At 42.7% G+C, this 21687-nt stretch overlaps 1 protein-coding gene across 1 annotated transcript in view; it reads right to left on the bottom strand.

Annotated features, from left to right (window-relative positions):
* The window catches only part of LOC124619235 (endoglucanase A-like), a 45632-nt gene extending 32828 nt beyond the window's left edge, over positions 1-12804 (bottom strand). Inside the window, exons 1-3 of the mRNA XM_047145478.1 lie at positions 12649-12804; positions 12199-12366; positions 5982-6260 (exon numbers count right to left, since the gene is read on the bottom strand). Of these exons, the coding sequence (XP_047001434.1) occupies positions 5982-6260; positions 12199-12366; positions 12649-12700 (499 nt within the window). The 5' untranslated portion in view covers positions 12701-12804. The remainder of the gene's footprint in view (positions 1-5981; positions 6261-12198; positions 12367-12648) is intronic.
* Between the last annotated feature and the right edge of the window lie 8883 nt (positions 12805-21687).

The raw sequence follows: 21687 nt of genomic DNA, 5'->3' as shown, positions 1-21687 counted from the left end.
GCAGTTGACGGACTTTGAGCGAGGGCGTATAGTGGGCATGCGGGAGGCCGGGTGGACGTACCGCCGAATTGCTCAACACGTGGGGCGTGAGGTCTCCACAGTACATCGGTGTTGTCGCCAGTGGTCGGCGGAAGGTGCACGTGCCCGTCGACCTGGGACCGGACCGCAGCGACGCACGGATGCACGCCAAGACCGTAGGATCTTACGCAGTGCCGTAGGGGACCGCACCGCCACTTCCCAGCAAATTAGGGACACTGTTGCTCCTGGGGTATCGGCGAGGACCATTCGCAACCGTCTCCATGAAGCTGGGCTACGGTCCCGCATACCGTTAGGCCGTCTTCCGCTCACGCCCCAACATCGTGCAGCCCGCCTTCAGTGGTGTCGCGACAGGCGTGAATGGAGGGACGAATGGAGACGTGTCGTCTTCAGCGATGAGAGTCGCTTCTGCCTTGGTGCCAATGATGGTCGTATGCGTGTTTGGCGCCGTGCAGGTGAGCGCCACAATCAGGACTGCATACGACCGAGGCACACAGGGCCAACACCCGGCATCATGGTGTGGGGAGCGATCTCCTACACTGGCCGTACACCACTGGTGATCGTCGAGGGGACACTGAATAGTGCACGGTACATCCAAACCGTCATCGAACCCATCGTTCTACCATTCCTAGACCGGCAAGGGAACTTGCTGTTCCAACAGGACAATGCACGTCCGCATGTATCCCGTGCCACCCAACGTGCTCTAGAAGGTGTAAGTCAACTACCCTGGCCAGCAAGATCTCCGGATCTGTCCCCCACTGAGCATGTTTGGGACTGGATGAAGCGTCGTCTCACGCGGTCTGCACGTCCACCACGAACGCTGGTCCAACTGAGGCGCCAGGTGGAAATGGCATGGCAAGCCGTTCCACAGGACTACATCCAGCATCTCTACGATCGTCTCCATGGGAGAACAGCAGCATGCATTGCTGTGAAAGGTGGATATACACTGTACTAGTGTCGACATTGTGCATGCTCTGTTGCCTGTGTCTATGTGCCTGTGGTTCTGTCAGTGTGATCATGTGATGTATCTGACCCCAGGAATGTGTCAATAAAGTTTCCCCTTCCTGGGACAATGAATTCACGGTGTTCTTATTTCAATTTACAGGAGTGTAGATTCTGTATCAGTCGTCTCTCTTTCCAATCTACTCCTTTCCTCTTCAAAATATCCATCAGCTTGTTCCACTGAACTCTGTCAAAAGCCTTTTCTAAATCTACAAAAACAGCAAAGATTTCTCTATCCTTTTCTATATATCTTTCCCCTATAGTTCTTAGCAGGCTAATAGCATCTCTTGTTCCTTTTCCTCTTCTAAAGCTGAACTGCTCCTCTGCAATCCCTATGACAATTACTATTGTCATTATTATTATTGGAAGCAGCAGTAGTATAAGTACTGACTGTATTAACTTTATTAACCCTTAGTCAGTATTATTGATTCATAAGCTCTGTACAGACATTCAAATCATTTTATTACTACTTCTCATATTAAAAGTAATAGGCAAGGGAAAACGTAAATAAGTTTCTGGAATAATCCCTTCTGTTCTTTCATTACACGGATGACTTACTTTGCATTTTATACAACAAGGCCTTCGAATTATGGCATGGAATGGAGGAGTATAAAGGCAGAGAAGTTTTAGTGTACTTCAGAGAACAAACAGATTACGGAAACTAACTGTAGTTTTATTACTCAACAAGGGAGATGCACTAACATACAGTTCACCTCAAGACGTTCTTGTGGTTCATCAAACACATTAAACTTCTCGTGAATACTTCGTCAACAATCGTATTACTACAACGGCCGAGGCAAGCGTAAATACGAAAACAGTCATTCTTCCTCTTAGTAATACGGGGGAACTACAACAGAGAGAGGCAAGAAAACACTCAAAATCATTTATTTACTGTTTCACACAGAAAAACTACACCATCTACTCCCTGAGCTCATCCTAATTCTGAATTCAGAGAGTAATTCATACCAACAGGGATGTGCCACGGACTTTTGTACTCAGATCAACAGTAAGTGTCGAAATTGGTATGAAAATCATAAAATCAGATATCAGAATCGGCCTCCCGTACGCATAGGTAAACACGTTCACTCAGAATGTATCACCTACCAACCAAATAAGTGACTTAGATCCGGTATATTAGGGCCCAGAAGCTCAGAAACACAGTGGTGGTGGCAATCAAGAAATCGACTTACGCAGACAAGTTCAGAATTAAGACAATTCCGCATAATTCAGTATACATGCAAATGGTTGTACAAATCAGTAGTTCGTGATCAAGCCCCAAGAAAGTGTGGTTTTAAGCTAGCCACATATAGTGTAGCACGTGAAAAGAGCGAACCCCAAATCTGTAGCACGTCTGAAAAGATACATAAAATCGTAATTAATGGCAATTATACACCCTGAAGTACTCGTTAAATTCTGCACACTGCGACCCATCTTCTAATCAACACAGACAAACTCTGTCTGTACATCTGAGGGCACGTGAGTGGCTGAGAACCGAATTAGGTAACTTCAAGATATACGGAAAAATGATGACATAATGGATAATTTATAAAGCACACAAATATTCTCTTGAATTAATTCAATGTGAGCTATTCTTTAAGCGGTAACATATTACAATCCCATGGACATTATGGACACATGATAAAGATGCCGAGTCGAACAAAGATTAATCCAAGGGCAAGTACCAGGCAGTGACCGAAAATTACTATATAATAATCACTGACATGGAATTTAAGAAGGCGAGGAACAAGTCAGCGAGCGAAAATGCTACGTTATATAGTAAAACGAACACTTCCGTAGGGTCTATGACCGAAATAATGAAACCAATTTCACATTCATCGTACACGGAGAAGAAAGCACGTATTTGGCTTAAATTTTCAGATGAAAAGAGCCCGTGACTTAGCTAGTCATCATAGGTGAAAGAAAAGGATTAATTACCCACTAGGACCTTTATCCTTTCGACTAGTTGACTAAGAATCACAATCATCCACCCCTACTTCAAGAAGGCCAGTGTCAAATTCCATTTAGTGGAGATCCCTAACCATCCACTTGGTTGTCAAGAATGGGGATTACTTTTCGTTAGCATGGGAAGAAGAGTACCAACATTCCCCAGGGAATGCTTTGTCCCTGCTCTCGCCTTGGTTCTGTTCACCAAGCTCTCTGTATTATCCACTACAACAACCCAGTTACGCTGGCAACGCAAAGCCATTACCTTACACCATCTGACATGTGGAAACAAGTATAATACATCATCATTCACATGTTGATTCACACATGAACACATATAGAGAAAATCAGCCAAAGAATGGGTTGTGAGCAAGTAAATTGACATACAACGGTCGCTCTTCCTATGTGCCAAGCCTCTGTAACTGTGGCAAAGTAAAAAAATAAGTAAATAAAATGACAGGACACTAGACAAGTGCCCTTAAAACACATGCGATGGCTGCAACATTGATGTTCCTGTACGTATATATGACTGCTATTTTTTTAACCTTTGATCGATCGCGAAATGGAAACCACAGTCAAAACTCAAGAATATTTTACCTGCAAAATTTTGCTACACCTTCCATCTACTTCTCCACACAGTCGGCACTCCGACTTAGACATTTGTCGTAGTATGCTACTAACTTTACTGTACCCTCACCATACAAGGCAGCGACCTGTGATTTCCGCCAACTCCGTACACGTATGTGCAGTTTTCTGTTCGTGTCAAAATTCTCCTCATAGGCAGAGATACATCTGAGTGAAGAGACGAAAACCAAAGATGATGAGAGCCAGTTCTATGCTGTGTGATGGGTCGTCAAACACTTCCCACTGCCCGATAATTGGCATGAAGGAGGAAACACATGACAGTTACACTGTGCTGGCTGCATGAAATCAAGCGAAACCCCTCAACAGGAATTTCACACGTGGCGGGAGAGACTGTTGTAGGCATCCTTAACATGTTCACTGTGCGCTCGAACTGAGAAGTGCGGCGGTGCGGCGTGAAGCGATAGATCGGCAAGATAGAGAGTGGAGACTGGTGCAACATATCTCCCCAGATTTACACTGTGGTTTTAATTCAGATACCAATCGGAGGATGAACAAAATAGCCATTATATATACTGGCCATTAAAATTGCTACACCACGAAGATGACGTGCTACAGACGCGAAATGTAGCCGATAGGAAGAAGATGCTGTGATATGCAAACGATTTGCTTTTCAGAGCATTCACACAAGGTTGGCGCCGGTAGCGACACCTACAACGTGCTGACATGAGGAAAGTTTCCAACCGCTCTCTCATACACAAACAGCAGTTGACCGGCGTTGCCTGGTAAAACGTCGTTGTGATGCCTCGTTTAAGGAGGAGAAATCTGTACCATCACGTTTCCGACTATGATAACGGTCGGATTGTAGCCTATTGCGATTGCGGTTTATCGTATCGCGACATTGCTGCTCGCGTTGGTCGAGATCCAATGACTGTTAGCAGAATTTGGAATCGGTGGGTACAGGAGGGTAATATGGAACGCCATGCTGGATCCCTACGGCCTCGTATCACTAGCAGTCGAGATGACAGGCATCTTAACCGCATGGTTGTAACAGATCGTACAGCCGCCGGCCGGAGTGGTCGTGCGGTTCTAGGCGCTACAGTGTGGAACCGCGTGACCGCTACGGTCGCAGGTTCGAATCCTGCCTCGGGCATGGATGTGTGTGATGTCCTTAGGTTAGTTAGGTTTAAGTAGTTCTAAGTTCTAGGGGACTGATGACCACATCAGTTAAGTCCCTTAGTGCTCAGAGCCAATTGAACCATTTGAGATCGTACAGCCACCTCTCGATCCCTGAGTCAACAGATGGGGCATTCGCAAGACAACAATAATTTGCACGAACAGTTCGACGACGTTTGCAGCAACATGGACTATCTGCTCGGAGACCATGGCTGCGGTTATCCTTGACGCTGCATCACAGACAGAAGCGCCTGCGATGGTGTTCTCAACGACGAACCTGGGTGCACGAATGGCAAAACGTCATTTTATCGGATGAATCCAGGTTCTGTTTACAGCATCATGATGGTCGCATCCGTGTTTGGCGACATCGTGGTGAACGCACATTGGAAGCGTGTATTCGTCATCCCCATACTGGCGTATCACCCGGCGTGATAGTACGGGGTGCCATTGGTTACACGTCTTGGTCACCACTTGTTCGCATTGACGGCACTTTGAACAGTGTACGTTACATTTCAGATGTGTTACGACCCGTGGCTCTACCCTTGATTCGATCCCTGCGAAACCCTGCATTTCACCAGGATAATGAACGACCAAATGTTGTAGGTCCTGTACGGGCCTTTCTCGATACAGAAAATGTTCGACTGCTGTCCTTGCCAGCACGTTCTCCAGATCTCTCACTGATTGAAAACGTCTGGTCAATGGTGGCCGAGCAACTGGCTCGTCACAATACGCCAGTCACTACTCTTCATGAGCTGTGGTATCGTGCTGAAGGTGCATAGGCGGCTGTACCTGTACACACCATGCAAGCTCTGTTTGACTCAATGCCCAGGCCTATCAAGGCCGTTATTAGGGCCAGAGGTGGTTGTTCTGGGTACTGATTTCTCAGGATCTATGCACCTAAATTGCATAAAAATGTAATCACATGTGATTTCTAGTATAATATATTTGTCCAATGAATACCCGTTTATCATCTGCATTTCTTCCAGGTGTAGCAGTTTTAATGGCCAGTAGTGTATATGCTGTGCGCGCGCGAGAGCGAGTGCGCGAGCGTACGTGTGTGTGTGTGTGTGTGTGTGTGTGTGTCGTCTTCCGGTACTTTCCAATTGCTGTCAGTACCAGAGTCGTTGCTGTACACTATTTGATGGGATCGTACAAGGAAAGAAATGCAAGTGCCTTTTTGGTACATATGGCCATAGGCTGGAATGGAGAACTACATCTTAAAGACCCGAAGAGAAACTCACCTGGGAAGGACTCGTTGAGCAGGTAGGCTGGCCTGGGGAAGTCGATGTCCTCGGGCCGGCCCCAGTAGTTGTGGTCGGTGGTGCCGTTGCCCACCTGCAGGTACAGCTGGTTGGGCTGGGGGTGCGCCTTGAGCAGCCAGTCGGTGCCCCACTTGATGGCGTCGCGCACTCCGTCCAGGGCGCCTGCCTGCTGGTAGCCCTGTTCGAACTCGATCGCACCCCACGACAGCACAGTGAACGCTGACGCCGCGGGGAACGTGAACTTGACATAGTCTCCCGCTGCAAAAATAGCACACTCTTCGATACCTGCCAGGCGCTTGCGTAAGATTTTTAGTCTATGGTGTAATAATTTTATACAGTATCTCAATATGAATTACCACTTTTGCCTAGAGTTCATATGTTTTAACTAAGTTTTCCACTCATTTTCAACAAAAACTATACTGGCAGCACTTGTTTCAAAGTATGTTAATGTTCTGAGGAATACTGCGTACAAAAAAGTATTTACACAAATTTTGTGTTTAGAGAAGATAAAAATGAAGACTTCAAGTGGCAAAAATGTCACATGTACACCATTTCCTCGCGATGGGTCCATGAATATTGGGCACTACTGATATACAGAGATGGTGTTAAGACTACTGTGTGATGAATATTGCTTCAGAGATGTTGCTTAATACTCCGTCCCTTTATATTAAAGCGCACCTGTCACCTGCATGTTAAACGAATAATGGATGCGGCTTCAGTTAAACAGGCGAGCATCTCTTTGTGTCATTGTCTCGTACACCAAACGCTTTGTTCTCCTCAAGAAAAGACATCAATGAGAGTGAGGTTGGGAGAACGTAGTGGCCACGTACTAGCACATACCTCCCATTTCACCACAGTTGTTGTCCGCCCCTGGTAGCTGAGTGCTCAGAGCGTCGGTATGTCATACCTAACAGCCCTGGTTCGATTCCCGGCTGGGTGGGAGATTTTCTCCGAACAGGGACTGGCTGTTGTGTTGTCCTTATCATCATTTCATCCCCATCGACACTCAAGTCATCGAAGTGGCGTCAACTCGAAAGACTGGACCAGGTGGACAGTCTACCCGACGAGAGGCCCTAGCCACACGGCATTTCCGTTTACCACAGCTGTTGAGCACATTGTCTAACCGTTCTCTGACATCAGCAGAAAAGTGTGGTGGGACCTCACCATACTGGAACTATGTCACTGCCGGACTGCTGATGGGACAGTATCAAACCTTTCTGGTAGTTCTTCGTGCGACATTTTCCTGGTCTTCCATTTCTCCGTCCATCTCCTCCTCATCCCCTTCTGCCCCTTACCCTTTCCCCGCTCTATGTGCGTCTCCTTCTCCCCAATATCTGTGTCCACCTCCCCCTCCCCTCCTTCTCTCTCCACGTCATCACCCGTACTCCAACAGGAGGTTGCTCATTCTTACCCCCACAGAATTTCTTTTCAGAGAGTAAGTAGTATGAGTATCGAATTTGCTTGAAATCGATCCACAAGTTTAGGAGGACCTTCTTACCTTTGGATTTACCCACATAAGTACATGCCACATACTTCACATGTATTTCACATGCTTCACACGTATTTGTACACGTAATTATCCCGTCTCTCTACCGAACTTTGCTCTGCAGTTTCGTTTTCATGTAGCTCAATGTTTATGAAGTCACATCTTCTGAACTATGTGTCATGCAGTGATATAATTTTATCTTTACATTAGTTCGGCTGAATAACCAATGAAAGAGTACGTTCTACGAGACGGGGCGTGGAATGTCAGAAGGTTTAACCTGAAAAGAGAAATTCAAAGGCTCAGTCCCGATATAGTGGGGGTCACTTGTGAGGAATGGAAAGAGACAATGATTTCTAATCATCAGATAAATATAGGGTAATATCGAAAGCAGTAAATAATGATATAACGGGAGTAAGATTCGTTATTAACAGTAAGGTAGGGCCGAGAACGTGTTACTGTGAACAGTTCAATGGTAGCGTTGTTCTTATCAGAATCGACAGCAAATCAACACCGACAACGATAGTTCAGGTATATATGCCGACGTCGCAAGCTGAAGATGAAAAGATACAGAAAGTATATGAGGATATTAAACGAGTGTTTCAATACTTGAACGGAAACGAAAATATAATAGCCATGGGAGACTGGAATGCGGTTGTAGGGGCAGAAGCAGCAGAAGAAAGAATATGGGCTTGGTGTCAGTAATGAGAGAGGAAAAAGACTAACTGAGTCCTGCAATAAATATCAGCTGGCAAGGCAGGGATTTCGAAATCAGGTACCGCATTGTAAGGCGTACTCAGGAGCAGATACAGTCTCAAATCATAATTTAGTAGTGATTAAGAAAGTCTGAAGTTTAAGAGAAGTCTCAGAGTGAATCAATACGCAAAGATTTGGGATTCTGAAGTACTGAAGAATGAAGAAGTTCGCTATAGACACTTCCATAAGGAACAGCTCGGTAGGCAATTCAGCTGAAATCGAACGGACATCTCTCAAAATGCGTATTAACACAAATTGCGAAGAAAACGATAGTAGAAAGAAAGTTACTACGAGGAAACCATGGGAAACAGAAGAAATACTTCTTTGGTCGATGGAAGAAGAAAGTACAAAACCGTTCAGGGAAATTCAGGAACACACAAATAGGAATGAAATAAATAGGAAGTACAGGGAAGCCAAGGCGGAAATGTGAAGGAATCGGACAATAATTATAGTAAGAAAGACTAACTGATCATAAACAATAGTTAAAACAACCCTCGGTGAGATTAAAAGCAAGAGTGATAACGTTAAGACTGCAATGGGATTTATACTGTTAAATGTAGAGGCTAGAACGGATAAGTGGAAAGAGAACGCTGAAACCGTCTGTGAGTATAAAGATTTGTCCGATGCGATTGTAAAAGAAGCATGAGTTAATGGGGAACAGGTAGGGGATCCAGTATTACAATTACAATTTAAAGGAGCTTAAGATCCGATAACGCAGAAGGGATAGATAACATCCCATCTGAATTTCTAAAAACATTGCGGGAAATTGTAACAAAACGATTATTCACGTTGATGTGTGGAATGTATGAGATTGGAGATATACCCTCAAACTTTTGGAGAAAGATCATCCATACAATTCTGAAGATAGAAAGAAGCAACAAGTGCGAGTATTATCGCACAATCAGCTAAACAGCTCATGCATTCAATTTTCTGGCAAGAATAATACACAAAAGAATGGAAAAGAAAATTGAGAATGTGCTAGATGACGGTGTTTCGTTTTAGAGAAAGTAAAGGCAGCCGAGAGGCATTTCTGACGTTGTGGTTGATAATGGAAGCAAGACTAAAGAAAAATCAAGACACGTTCATGGGATTTGTTGACTCGGTAAAAGCGGTCGACAATGCAAAATGGAGGAAGATGTTCGACATTCAGAGAAAAATAGGAGTAAGCTATAGGGAGAGATGGATAATATACAAATGTACAAGAGACACGAAGGGATAATAAGAGTGGAAGAGTAAGAGCGAAGTGCTCAGACTATAAAAGGAGTAAGACGGGGATGTAGTGTTTCACCCCTACTGATCAATCTATACATCGAAGTAACTACGATGGAAATGACAGGAAGGTTCAAGAGTCTGTGAAAGGATAACAATGATAAGATTCTCTGATGACGTTTCTATCCTCAGTGAGAGTGAAGAAGAATTACAAGATCTGCTGAATGGAAGAAACAGTCTATTGAGTTCAGAATATGTACTCAGAGTAAATCGAAGAAAGACGAAAGTAGTGAGAAGTAGGTCAGAAACGAGAGTAGCAAGAAACTTATGTTAGGATTGATAATCACGAAGTAGATGAAGTTAAGAAATTCTGGTACTTCGATAGGAAAATATCCCATGGTGGACGGAGCAATGAGTACATCAACAGCAGACCTGCACAGGAAAAAAGTGCATTCCTGGCCAAGAGAAGGCTACAAATATCAATTTGAGGGAGTAATTGCTAAGAATGTACGTTTGGACCACTGCATTGTATGGTAGTGAAATATGGACCGTGTGATAACCGTAAGAGAAGAAAATCGATGCGTTTGAGTTGTGGTGCTGCAGACGAATGTTGGAAATAATTTGGAATGATAGGGTAAGGAATATGGGTGTTCTGCGCAGAAACGGAAATGAAAGGACTGTATGGAGAATATTGACAATAAGAAGGAACAGCATGGTAAGACATATGTTAAGACATATGCAAGACTAAACTGTGGGGGATAACAACTGCAAAGGAAGACAGAGATTTGAATACAGTCAGAAAATAATTGAGGATGTATGTTGCAAGTGCTACTCTTAGATGAAGAGGTTGGCATAGGAAAGGAGTTCGTAGCGGGCCGCATCAAAACAGTCAGAACACTGATGACTCGAAATTATGCGGCATATTCGGATACTGAATGTATATATGTTGGGAATAGTCAGTAGCAAAGAAGTAATAAATTTCAACGTCTTGCATGACGCAGTAGTTTAGCCCTCTTTCCATCTATGTATAGGCAACGGCCTTGGCGCAGTGGATACATCGGTTCCCGTCAGATCACCGAAGTTAAGCGCTGTCGAGCGTGGCCGGCACTTGGATGGGTGACCATCCGAGTCGCCATGCACTGTTGCCATTTTTCACGGTGCACTCAGCCTCGTCATGCCAACTGAGGAACTACTCGACCCAATAGTACCGGCTCCGGTCACAGAAACCATCATACCGACTGGGAGAGCGGTGTGCTGACACCGCGCCCTTCGTATCCGCATCCTCAGCTAAGAATGACACGGCGGTCGGATGGTCCCGATGGGCCATTTGTGGCCTGAAGGCGGAGGACTTGTACATCTACGAGTGTTATGTATTTGTGGTTATTGTTCGGGCAATGTACCGCAAAGGCTGGAGATTGAAGAAGCCTGATACAGGCTTTGCGGAACATCGCCTGAACAATAACCACAAGCACATAATAGATGTTGAACTCTTACACACAGAGGAAAAGGGAGCTAAACCAATTCGAAATTTTAGGAATTAAAAGACAGATGTGTTACTATTAAAAGAGCAACCCAATTCAGCTGTTGACCTCTTTTGGATGAAATTACAACTCCAGGATAGAAGCAAAGCTTTGGGCCTCAGAACATCAATAGATAAAAAGTTCTTGGCTGATGCACAACTTTAGTCCTGTTATGTTAGTGTAATTGCTGAATTATGCAAGTCCACATGTAATTTGTTAAAAAATGATCAATGAAATAATTTTCGATTAAGCTACGGATCGATATCTTAAGAAATTTAGACTGCTATCTTTGCTTTATCATCATGTTTATCTGTGCATTATCATCTTTGGGAATCAGTAATGTACTTGAAAACGGGCTTATAACCAGAAACCTAGGTTCTGCAGTAACATTAATAACAAAATCTGTGAAACAAAGCAAAAACAGTGTTTGTTTGGTTAATTTACAATGATTCTGAGAATGTACGTTTGGAAGACAGCGTTGTATGATAGCGAGGCATAGACTGTGGGATAACCGAAACTTGAGATTTGGTGCTACAGAAAAAGGTTGAAAATTAGGTGGACTGATAGAGCAAGGAATTAGGATTGCTGTAGGTTATTTCTTTGAGTGTGCTATAATTTAGTGCACGTGCGCAATTTCTGCAGTTAACTATTCGTGAAAACTCAAGAGTAATATATTTTCTGGGTTTCTAATCCATATTCATTTAGAGGAAATAACTGTACTCGTCAAGAAATGTTATTGTAGTTACATGTTAAATAACCCATGAATCTGGACCTAGTTGGCTGTCTATGTACTAGAACGACAATCTGTGACGTTAGTAATTTTTATACCGGCTCCAGCAAGCTTTGTAGACCGCAATAAATTGCTTAAAAATTTGTAACTGTCCATTCGGAACTACACTGACTGAAATTAACATAAAGAACAGTGTGCTTCAGCAGTTAGTGAAACATTTTAATGGTATTGGGCGTTCTGATTCTGTCACATGTGGTGTTTTACAGATCATTGAGATTAAAAATAGGGCGGTCGTAGAGTACTTGCAGATCGTGAAATACAAGAACACTTCTTTTTTACACGTTGTGCAAAGTCAATGAATATTCACAAAAAGTATGCCTCACTGCAGTAAGATTTAGAAAAAAATCTGTGCTTCGGTAAAGTGTGAAAGCACCGCACTTGTCAACAAAAGCTAACACTACTGCTTGCGTGTTAGTTTTCCATATTTTTTATACGTACCATCGAAGTAGCCTTGCGTGAGGTCTTCGCCGAAGATTCCTTTGTCGTCGAGACAAGAGTCCTTGCGCCAAGAAACTAGAGGATCCATGCCGGTCAGTTTGCCAGAGCGCTGGGCCTGATAGAACAGCAGCGATTTGTAGATCACCTCAGTGTAGTTGTACGTCGCGCCTGTGAAACACGTCACAGAAAAAAAAATAGAGGGAAACGTCTCATAAAACTGGCCAACATGTATGTTTACGGTAAGTTAAAGTTAACTGCTTTTGTATATGAACTGACACAGTCGGAGTCATGCGAGAATATCACATTCGAATTCTGTAAACACGATATTAAATTCACTCTATAAAAAATTAAAATTAAGCTTCAGAACCGTACGAGATATTTTTACACGACGTTTGTTTATTAAACGTATGTCATTGCGCGATTAACGTGATAAGCATAAAGTTATCTAACCGAATGCGACGCCGACGATCGTCAGCAACGACAGGGCAGCCAGACGAGCCATGGTTGTAGCCTATCTCCGAAATGCCCTCAACAGACTCATATATATAGGGACATATGCACTCCTTCTCATTGCTGGATTCTTTTTTATCGAAGGGGATTGTGTTAGTAAACACATCTGTTTACCATCTGCAACGCCCATTGCCTTTGCCACATACGTGAGCATAACGCTACATTTGTCTGAGCGCTGTCTTGCTAATACGGGCAGGCTAGAGGTGACTGTTTCTTTATGAGTTTGTTTTGAATGTCTAGAACAAACAAGGCGCTTCCAGAGAACCACGCCCTACATGGTAAACTGTATTTTTTCAATGCAGCTTTTGTTCCCGACTCTTCAGTTTGATACTTCTTGTCAAGCTGAAATGTAACAGCAGACGCTTTTGCGTGACTATGAGAGAGTCCCCTTTGAGCACACGTGTGACGTCATGCGGACACAGTAGTGGGTGGAGCTAGCAACAGCTGCACCGGCTGGTGTCTGCAGACGCAACTAACGCGAGGAGGCAGGTAGACGCCGGCAGCGCACGCTGAAACTCGTAGAATACTGGTGTGCCCCCAAGTCCATGAATATACATTATAAATAATCCACCGACTTCCAGCAACGGCTTATTTTATGCTTCCTATTTACTATTCCATGTGTTGCATTTTTTATGTGCATGAGAGCTAATCAGTACCTTGGTATTGCTCGAACATCTTCCTGTCATCTTTCTTTTGATGACAATTTTTATGACAAGTAACGTCTGCAGGGTCAAATAAAGCTCAGGTTAGAGAACTTTAGTCAAAACGTTCTAAAATAACGCATTGATAGTTGTCTTTTTCCAAAGCTGTTTCACAGAGGAAGACTGCACTGTAGTTCCTTCTCTACATTGTCGCACAGATGACAAAATGGTAGATATGGAAATAGATGACAGAGTGATAGAAAAACAATTAAAATCGCTTAAAAGAGGAAAGGTTCTGGACCTGATGGGATACCAGTTCGATTTTACATAGAGTACGCGAAGGAACTTGCCCCCCTTCTTGCAGCGGTGTACCGTAGGTCTCTAGAAGAGCGTAGCGTTCCAAAGGATTACGAAAGGGCACAGGTCATCCCCGTTTTCAAGAACGGACGTCCAACAGATGTGCAGAACTATAGACCTATACCGCTAACTTCGATCAGTTGTAGAATTTTGGAACACGTATTATGTTCGAGTATAATGACTTTTCCGGAGACTAGATATCTACTCTGTAGGAATCAGCATGGGTTTCAAAAAAGACGATTGTGTGAAACCTAGCTCGCGCTATTCGTCCACGAGACTCAGAGGGCCATAAACACGGGTTCCCGGGTAGATGCCGTGTTTCTTGACTTCCGCAAGGCGTTCGATGCAGTTCGCCACAGTCGTTTAATGAACAAAACAAGAGCATATGGACTATCAGACCAATTGTGTGATTGGATTGAAGAGTTCCTAGATAACAGAACGCAGCATGTCATTCTCAATGGAGGGAAGTCTTCCGAAGTAAGAGTGATTTCAGGTGTGCCGCAGGGGAGTGTTGTAGGACCGTTGCTATTCACAATACACATAAATGACCCTGTGGATAACATCGGAAGTTCACTGAGGCTTTTTGCGGATGATGCTGTAGTATATCGAGAGGTTGTAACAATGGAAAATTGTACTGAAATGCAGGAGTATCTGCAACGAATTGACGCATGGTGCAGGGAATGGCAATTGAATCTCAATGTAGACACATGTAATGTGCTGGGAATACATAGGAAGAAAGATCCTTTATCATTTAGCTACAATATAGCAGGTCAACAACTGGAAGCAGTTAATTCCATAAATTATCTGGGAGTAGGTATTAGTAGTGATTTAAAATGGAATGGTCATATAAAGTTGATCGTCGGTAAAGCAGATGCCAGACTGAGGTTCACTGGAAGAATCCTAAGGAAATGCAGTCAGAATACAAAGGAAGTAGGTTACAGTACACCTGTTCGCCCACTGCTTGAATATTGCTCACCTGTGTGGCATCCGTACCAGATAGGGTTGATAGAAGAGACAGAGAAGATCCCACGGAGAGCAGCACGCTTCGTTACAGGATCACTTAGTAATCGCGAAAGCGTTCCGGAGATGATAGATAAACTCCAGTCAAAGACTCTGCAGGAGAGACGCTCAGTGGCTCGATACTGGCTTTTGTTGAAGTTTCGAGAACATACCTTCACCGAGGAGTCAAGCAGTATATTGCTCCCTCCTACGTATATCTCGCGAAAAGACCGTGAGGATAAAATCAGAGAGATTGGAGCCCACACACAGGCATACCGATAATCTTTCTTTCCACGAACAATACGAGACTGGAATAGAAGGGAGAACCGATAGAGGTACTCGAAGTACCCTCCGCCACACACCGTCAGGTGGCTTGCGGATGTAGATGTAGAAATGAGACGCTTCGTACGACTTCTTCAATAACTGATTCGAGTGAGTCACGTGTGTGTAAACTGCCTGTGTTACGTGACAAATAAGTGCCTGCCACATCAATGTTAGTGAACCCACCACAACAAATAATACCCAGTTGTCTATAACATCTCTAATGCGCAGTTTACAGTAGAAGACTGGTTGTCGATACCTGAGAATGACTCATTACAAACTCTTTTATAATGCATAATGCACGTTCATATGGCGTAGTATTACTCGTCTCCCTTGCATCGATCTGCTCGTATACACTAACGTCCACAGTACTATCGTCAAAGACAGAGTGGTGTGTCAGACACGGTTTGAAACGTCGCGGATTGAGTCGACCCTGTCTTCAAAATCACGGACGGAAGGAGTTAGCACAACTCTACTTCAATAGTCGATACAGACTCCAATATATACATTTTCATGAAGATTCACAAACATTGTAAGATTCGTGCTAGGTAGGGACCTAGGAGCTTGAGTCCGACAGAAGTAAGCTGCTGAGCGAAGAAGAAACAATGCCTGAAAGAAAATTATTTATTTATGTACCAAAGAGGCCGTGTTTAGTATGCAAAAGCAAGTAACACTTGCTTATAAATAAAATATACGTCTGTGAGAGAATAGAATGTAGCATCAATAAATAACAAATCACATAGGTGGAAGAGTTGACAGTAGTAAGTTTACATACACGTCTGTGAAGCAGCGCTAATACATACAGCAGAAAATTTCAAGAAATTATAGCCATTTTAAAAGCAGTTCCTTTAATAAGAGTTAACAGCTCCCCCGCCCCCCCCCCCCACCCGAAAACATGGAATAATATACAAGTCTCTGATGGAGACAGGGCGCACTGTAACATCAGTAATTACCGAAACGCGTAGATAGGATTACAAGCCAAAACTTTAAAAAAATTTACATTTACAACTGTGAAGTAACCAGAGGAGACTGTTGTCCCACTAGTTTGTACAGTGATGGAAAGTAGAAAATTTGAAATGCCCACGTCTATGAGGTATACTTTTACGTTAGTAAATATCACTCTCTTAGATGAGAAAATTAGTTTCAAAAAGTTAACGTTACGGACACGGCGGTGAGGCTGGCAAAGGAAATTACTATTTCACTAATATGTAATCATAGAAATTTTAAAATAATGGTCGCGTCTTTAAAGCAGACTGAGGGCGTTAACAACCAACAAAATTCCAGGCAACCGAAGGGCTTAGAGCAAATATATTTGGCAATTACAGTAAGTTCGGCCGATCTCCCAGACGGTTGTTCGACAAATTCTAAAACATATACAAAGAGGATAAATTAAACTTACTCTGCAACGGAGTGTCAAGCAATATGCATATACCCAACGACAAAAGTAACTTGATGACACATAGTTGACTCCATTCCGCCCTCTAGTATCTAAAATAAGAAAATGTATATACAAAAGGCACCTAAGTACAGAAACTGCCAAACACACAGAAAATACATACGCCTTCTGAAACCGATACCCTCTTACTATGAAACAATTATTTGATTTAGTCTGACTGATCCACATAATGGCGTCGGCGAAACACGGTCAGTAGATTGATCCAAATCAGTTTACAATCATACACTACTGGCCAATAAAATTCCTACACCACGAAGATGACGTGCTGCAGACGGGAAATTTAACCGACAGGAGGAAGATGCTGTGACATGCAAATGATTAGCTTTTCAGAGCATTCACACAAGGTTGGCGCCGGTGGCGACACCTACAACGTGCTGACATGAGGAAAGTTTCCAACCGATTTCTCATACAGAAACAGCAGTTGACTGGTGTTGCCTGGTCAAACGTTGTTGCGATTCCTCGTGTAAGGAGGAGAAATGTGTACCATCACGTTTCCGACTTCGATAAAGGTCGGATTGTAGCCTATCGCGATTGCGGTTTATCGTATTGCGACATTGCTGCTCGCGTTGGTCGAGATCCAATGACTGTTAGCAGAATATGGAATCGGTCGGTTCGGGAGGGTAATACGGAACGCCGTGCTGGATCCAAACGGCCTCGTATCACTAGCAGTCGAGATGACAGGCAACTTATCCGAATAGCTGTAACGGATCGTGCAGCCACATCTCGATCCCTGAGGCAACAGATGGGGACGTTTGCAAGGCAACAACCATCTGCACCAACAGTTCGACGATGTTTGCAGCAGCATGGACTATCAGCTCGGAGACCATGGCTGCGGTTACCCTTGACGCTGCATCATAGACAGGAGCGCCTGCGATGGTGTACTCAACGACGAACCTGGGTGCACGAATGGCAAAACGTCATTTTTTCGGATGAATCCAGGTTCTGTTTAAAGCATTATGATGGTCGTATCCGTGTATGGCGACATCGCGGTGAACGAACATTGTAAGCGTGTATTCATCATCGCCGTACTGGCGTATCACTCGGCGTGATGGTATGGGGTGCCATTGGTTACACGTCTCGGTCACCTCTTGTTCGCATTGATGGCACTTTGAACAGTGGACGTTACATTTCAGATGTGTTGCGATCCGTGGCTCTACTCTTCATTCGATCCCTGCGAAACCCTGCATTTCAGCAGGATAATGCGCGACCAATTGTTGCAGGTCCTGTACGGGCCTTTCTGGATACAGAAAATGTTCAACTGCTGCCCTGGCCAGCACATTCACCAAATGAAAACGTCTGATCAATGGTGGCCGAGCAATTGGCTCGTCACAATACGCCAGTCGCTACTCTTGATGAACTGTGGTATCGTGTTGAAGCTACATGTGTGAAAATGTAATCACATGTCAGTTCTAGTACAATATATTTGACCAATGAATACCCGTTTATCATCTGAATTTCTTCTTGGAGTAGCAATTTTAATGGCCAGTAGTGTATAACAAACGGTACTCAGAGGTGACTGCACAAGGGAGGCGTTATCTCGCGAGCCGTGTCCAACACTCAACATCCACAATAAATGGTGTTCACCTTAGTTCCTGTATCAGGAGAAAGCGAATCGTGGACGACGTATATGGCCACAACTACCAGCCCAGGCATCAGGAACACACCCATGTCCAGCTCCTGAATATCGCCAGTCACTGCACAGGCAAGACAACGTTGTTACTTCTCAATTTGTGAAGCCTCGACCCGCGATGTCAACATCAACCGTACAGACACGATGAACGACCACCATGACTCTCAGATACATGCCGTGATGGAATGCGAGGCTTCACGAAAACAGTCAAATCACAGTATATCATGTATCAGCTGTACGCACACTTAAATCTCTTACCGAGCCACCACATACATACATATGTACATTAATACTTGTTCCATAGATCATGAATACGACATTTCGTAATGATGTGGAATGTGCCATTTTAACATAAGTTCTATTTACACACCTTTACATGCTTTCACTGATCCAATACTAAATGCATTGAATAACTGAACATTAGCCATTGGGATTTTTTGTGATCTCTCAAAGACTTTTGATTGTGTGAAACATGAAATTTTTCTAGATAAGCTTAAGTATTCTGGTATCAGCGCGACAATGCACAAATGGTTTGATTCATATTTAACTGTAAGAATGCAGAAGGTTGAAATTAACAGCACAGATAGTCTGCAAAAGTCAGCAGAGTCTTCTAACTGTGGAGGTATCAAGAATGGTGTCCCACAAGGTTCAGTCTTGGGTGCTGTATTGTTCTTAATATATATTTTTAGATATGAGGTACTAACTGTAATAAGAGAAGAAAAAATATTATTAATTAAATTCATCTATTGAGTAAAAGTTGACATTCAGAAGTGCTTTTAATTTACTTTTAAATGTTGGTTGACTATCTGTGAGACTTTTAATGCTATTTGGCAAATGACCAAAGATTTCTGTGGCAGCATAATTTTCCCCTTTCAGTGCCAGAGTGAGGTTTAATCCAGAATAGTGAAGATCATCCTTTTTTCTGTTGTTGTAGCTATGCACTTCACTATTACTTTTTAGTTGGGATGGGTTATTAATAACAAATTTCGTAAGGGAATGTATGTATTGCAAAGGTACTGTGAATGTCCTGAGTTCCTTAAATAAATGTCTGCAAGGTGAACTTGGGTGGGCTCCAGCTACTATTCTGATTACACACTTTTGTGCAATGAACGCTTTGTCTCTTAATGACGAATTGCCCCAAAATACGATGCCATATGAAAGCAGTGAATGAAAATAGGCATAGTAGGCTAATTTACTGATATGTTTATCACCAAAATTTGCAATAATCCTAATAGCATACGCAGCTGAACCTAACCATTTCAGCATATGATGAATGTGCGTCTCCCAATTCGATTTCTCATCAATGCGCACAGTCAGAAATTTTGAATATTCTGCCTGAGCAACAGATTTATGTTCATAGTCTATATTTATCAGTGGTGTTATGCCATTTACTGTACAGAATTGTATAAACCGTGGTTTCTCAAAATTTGGTGACAGTCCATTTGCAGAGAACCGCTTAATAATTTTCTGAAAGACATTATATACAATCTTCTCAGCTGATTTTTGTTTGTTGGGTGTGATTACTATACTTGTAACATCAGCATAAAAGCTGGCTTTGCATCTTCATGAATATAAAGTGGAAAGTCATTAATATATATTAAGAGCAATAAGGGACCCAAGACTGATCCCTTTGGGACACCATTCTTGATACCTCCCCCGTTAGCGGACTCTGCTGATTTTTGCAGACTATCTCTGCTGTTAATTTCAACCTTCTGCATTGTTACAGTAAAATGTGAATCAAACCATTTGTGCATTGTCCCACTCATACCACAATACTTAACTTTATCTAGAAAAATTTCATGATTCACACTATCTTTGAAAGATCACAAAAAATCCCAGTGAGTAATGTTCGGTTATTCAATGCATTTGATAGTTGATCAGTGAAAGTATGTAAAGGTGAAATATTTTTCTGTCTGGAAAATTTCCCTCTGACGTATGTACCACTAAGGACAGTACTTATTAAGTTAAACAAATCTTTATAATTCTGTTTGCAATTTGATCAATACCAGTAATTGATTTCCTGAACGTTGACTCCAGTCTACGCTATGTATTTAAGCCCGTTTGCATAGGATGTCGGCTGCGTCCTAATACTTAATTTTGCTGTCGTGTTCATCATTAACGCTGCACCTGCCTGCAGTCTTTCATCCGTAATTTTTCAGAAAACGCTGAAGAGCAGACTAGCGTCAAAGAGTTTGGTTATCTGTTGCAACCATTTTCTGCTCAGCGTACAAAGTGCCTTTCATTAAAGATCTCTTTAAATAATTAAATAAAAGTAAGAGCTGTTCGTTAGGTATCTAAACTCGATCATTGCTTTGTAGAGTACGCTCAAGGAAGTGTTCTATTGGTAACTCATTATTAAGTTGCAAAAGAAAGTATCGGTCTTAAAGGGAGCGGAACGCGAACTCCCCTTTTTCATTTTCCTCCTTTTTCTTCATTTAATCAGCAGCTTTTGGACAGGTTTCCTCTGCTCTCCTGTTTCTTGTTATTTTGAATCATATTTCCAAATCTGTACAAGCAGTTTACGCAGTTCCCTCGATTCATTATCTCGTCATTCTTCGATCCTTTGATATTTTCTTTGTTTTGTTTTTTGTCTGTAGCATTATTCTATTTTCCTTTATTCTCATTCACTCTAGTTTTATCTGAGCTCAAGATGCAATATTTCGAAAACGTGTACTCACCTTAGGTCAATCTTTGATACCATAAAAGTCTTATATTGGCAGAAGTAAATCCCAGGTGAGGCATTTCCTTGACTGTACAATTAGTTTCCTTTCACCAGCTGTTTGCCTTAATTGAGTTTTTAGCTAATGGGATCCCTACGACATTATTGTAGAAACTGTTGATGTTTCAAACCAAGAACCTTCTTATATCGTTTACGTTGCCGCCGGTGACATTTCGATTTCTAAATGAATTCTTTGGTACACTGCTTCTTCAACCTAAGTTTATGTAGAGATTTTGTCGTCTTGTTTCTTGTTCTTCAAGGTATGAAACGATAACAGCGATTTTTCAGTTTTGGTGAATAATAACTGTATAGAAGTGTTAACAGGTTTGTTTTTCTTTGTATATTTGTGACAGAAATCGCCAAGAACGTAATGAATACCACCATTAGAGTAAGTTTCACTGTTATCGACTGTAACTTAAATTCGAACATAGGATTCGCCTAATATCGCTTAAAGGTAAGAGTCCATTTGTTGTCTCCCAGCCTAACATCTGGCAAAAAGTCGAACGCGTTAGCAAAAACAATTGGCGTCGCTGATACCAGCGGATAATGACGAAGACTCATAATAAGCTGTTCTGAGGTTTCAAGCCGCGGTTAACTGCCCACGAGCTTTCGGCAGAAATCTGGTCTGTTCTTATCAAGTGTTTGACTGACAGTCAACAACTTGACAAGGGCAGTGGAGATCTCTGATAGAAGCTGGTGGGAAGTTAACCACGTGACATGACTTGAAACTCGTGAATACTTACTTTATTATTGGATAACAGTACCAGAGCATGCAATCATAAACAAAGACTTTTGTCCGTAGATAGCATATATATCGTAGCAATTCGCGGAAATGAAGACAAAATCATAATTCGCA

This window comes from Schistocerca americana, chromosome 6 (assembly GCF_021461395.2).
Source record: "Schistocerca americana isolate TAMUIC-IGC-003095 chromosome 6, iqSchAmer2.1, whole genome shotgun sequence".
NCBI lineage: Eukaryota > Metazoa > Arthropoda > Insecta > Orthoptera > Acrididae > Schistocerca > Schistocerca americana.
Note: the sequence above shows the minus strand (reverse complement) of the source record. Positions and strands in the feature narration are given on the sequence as shown.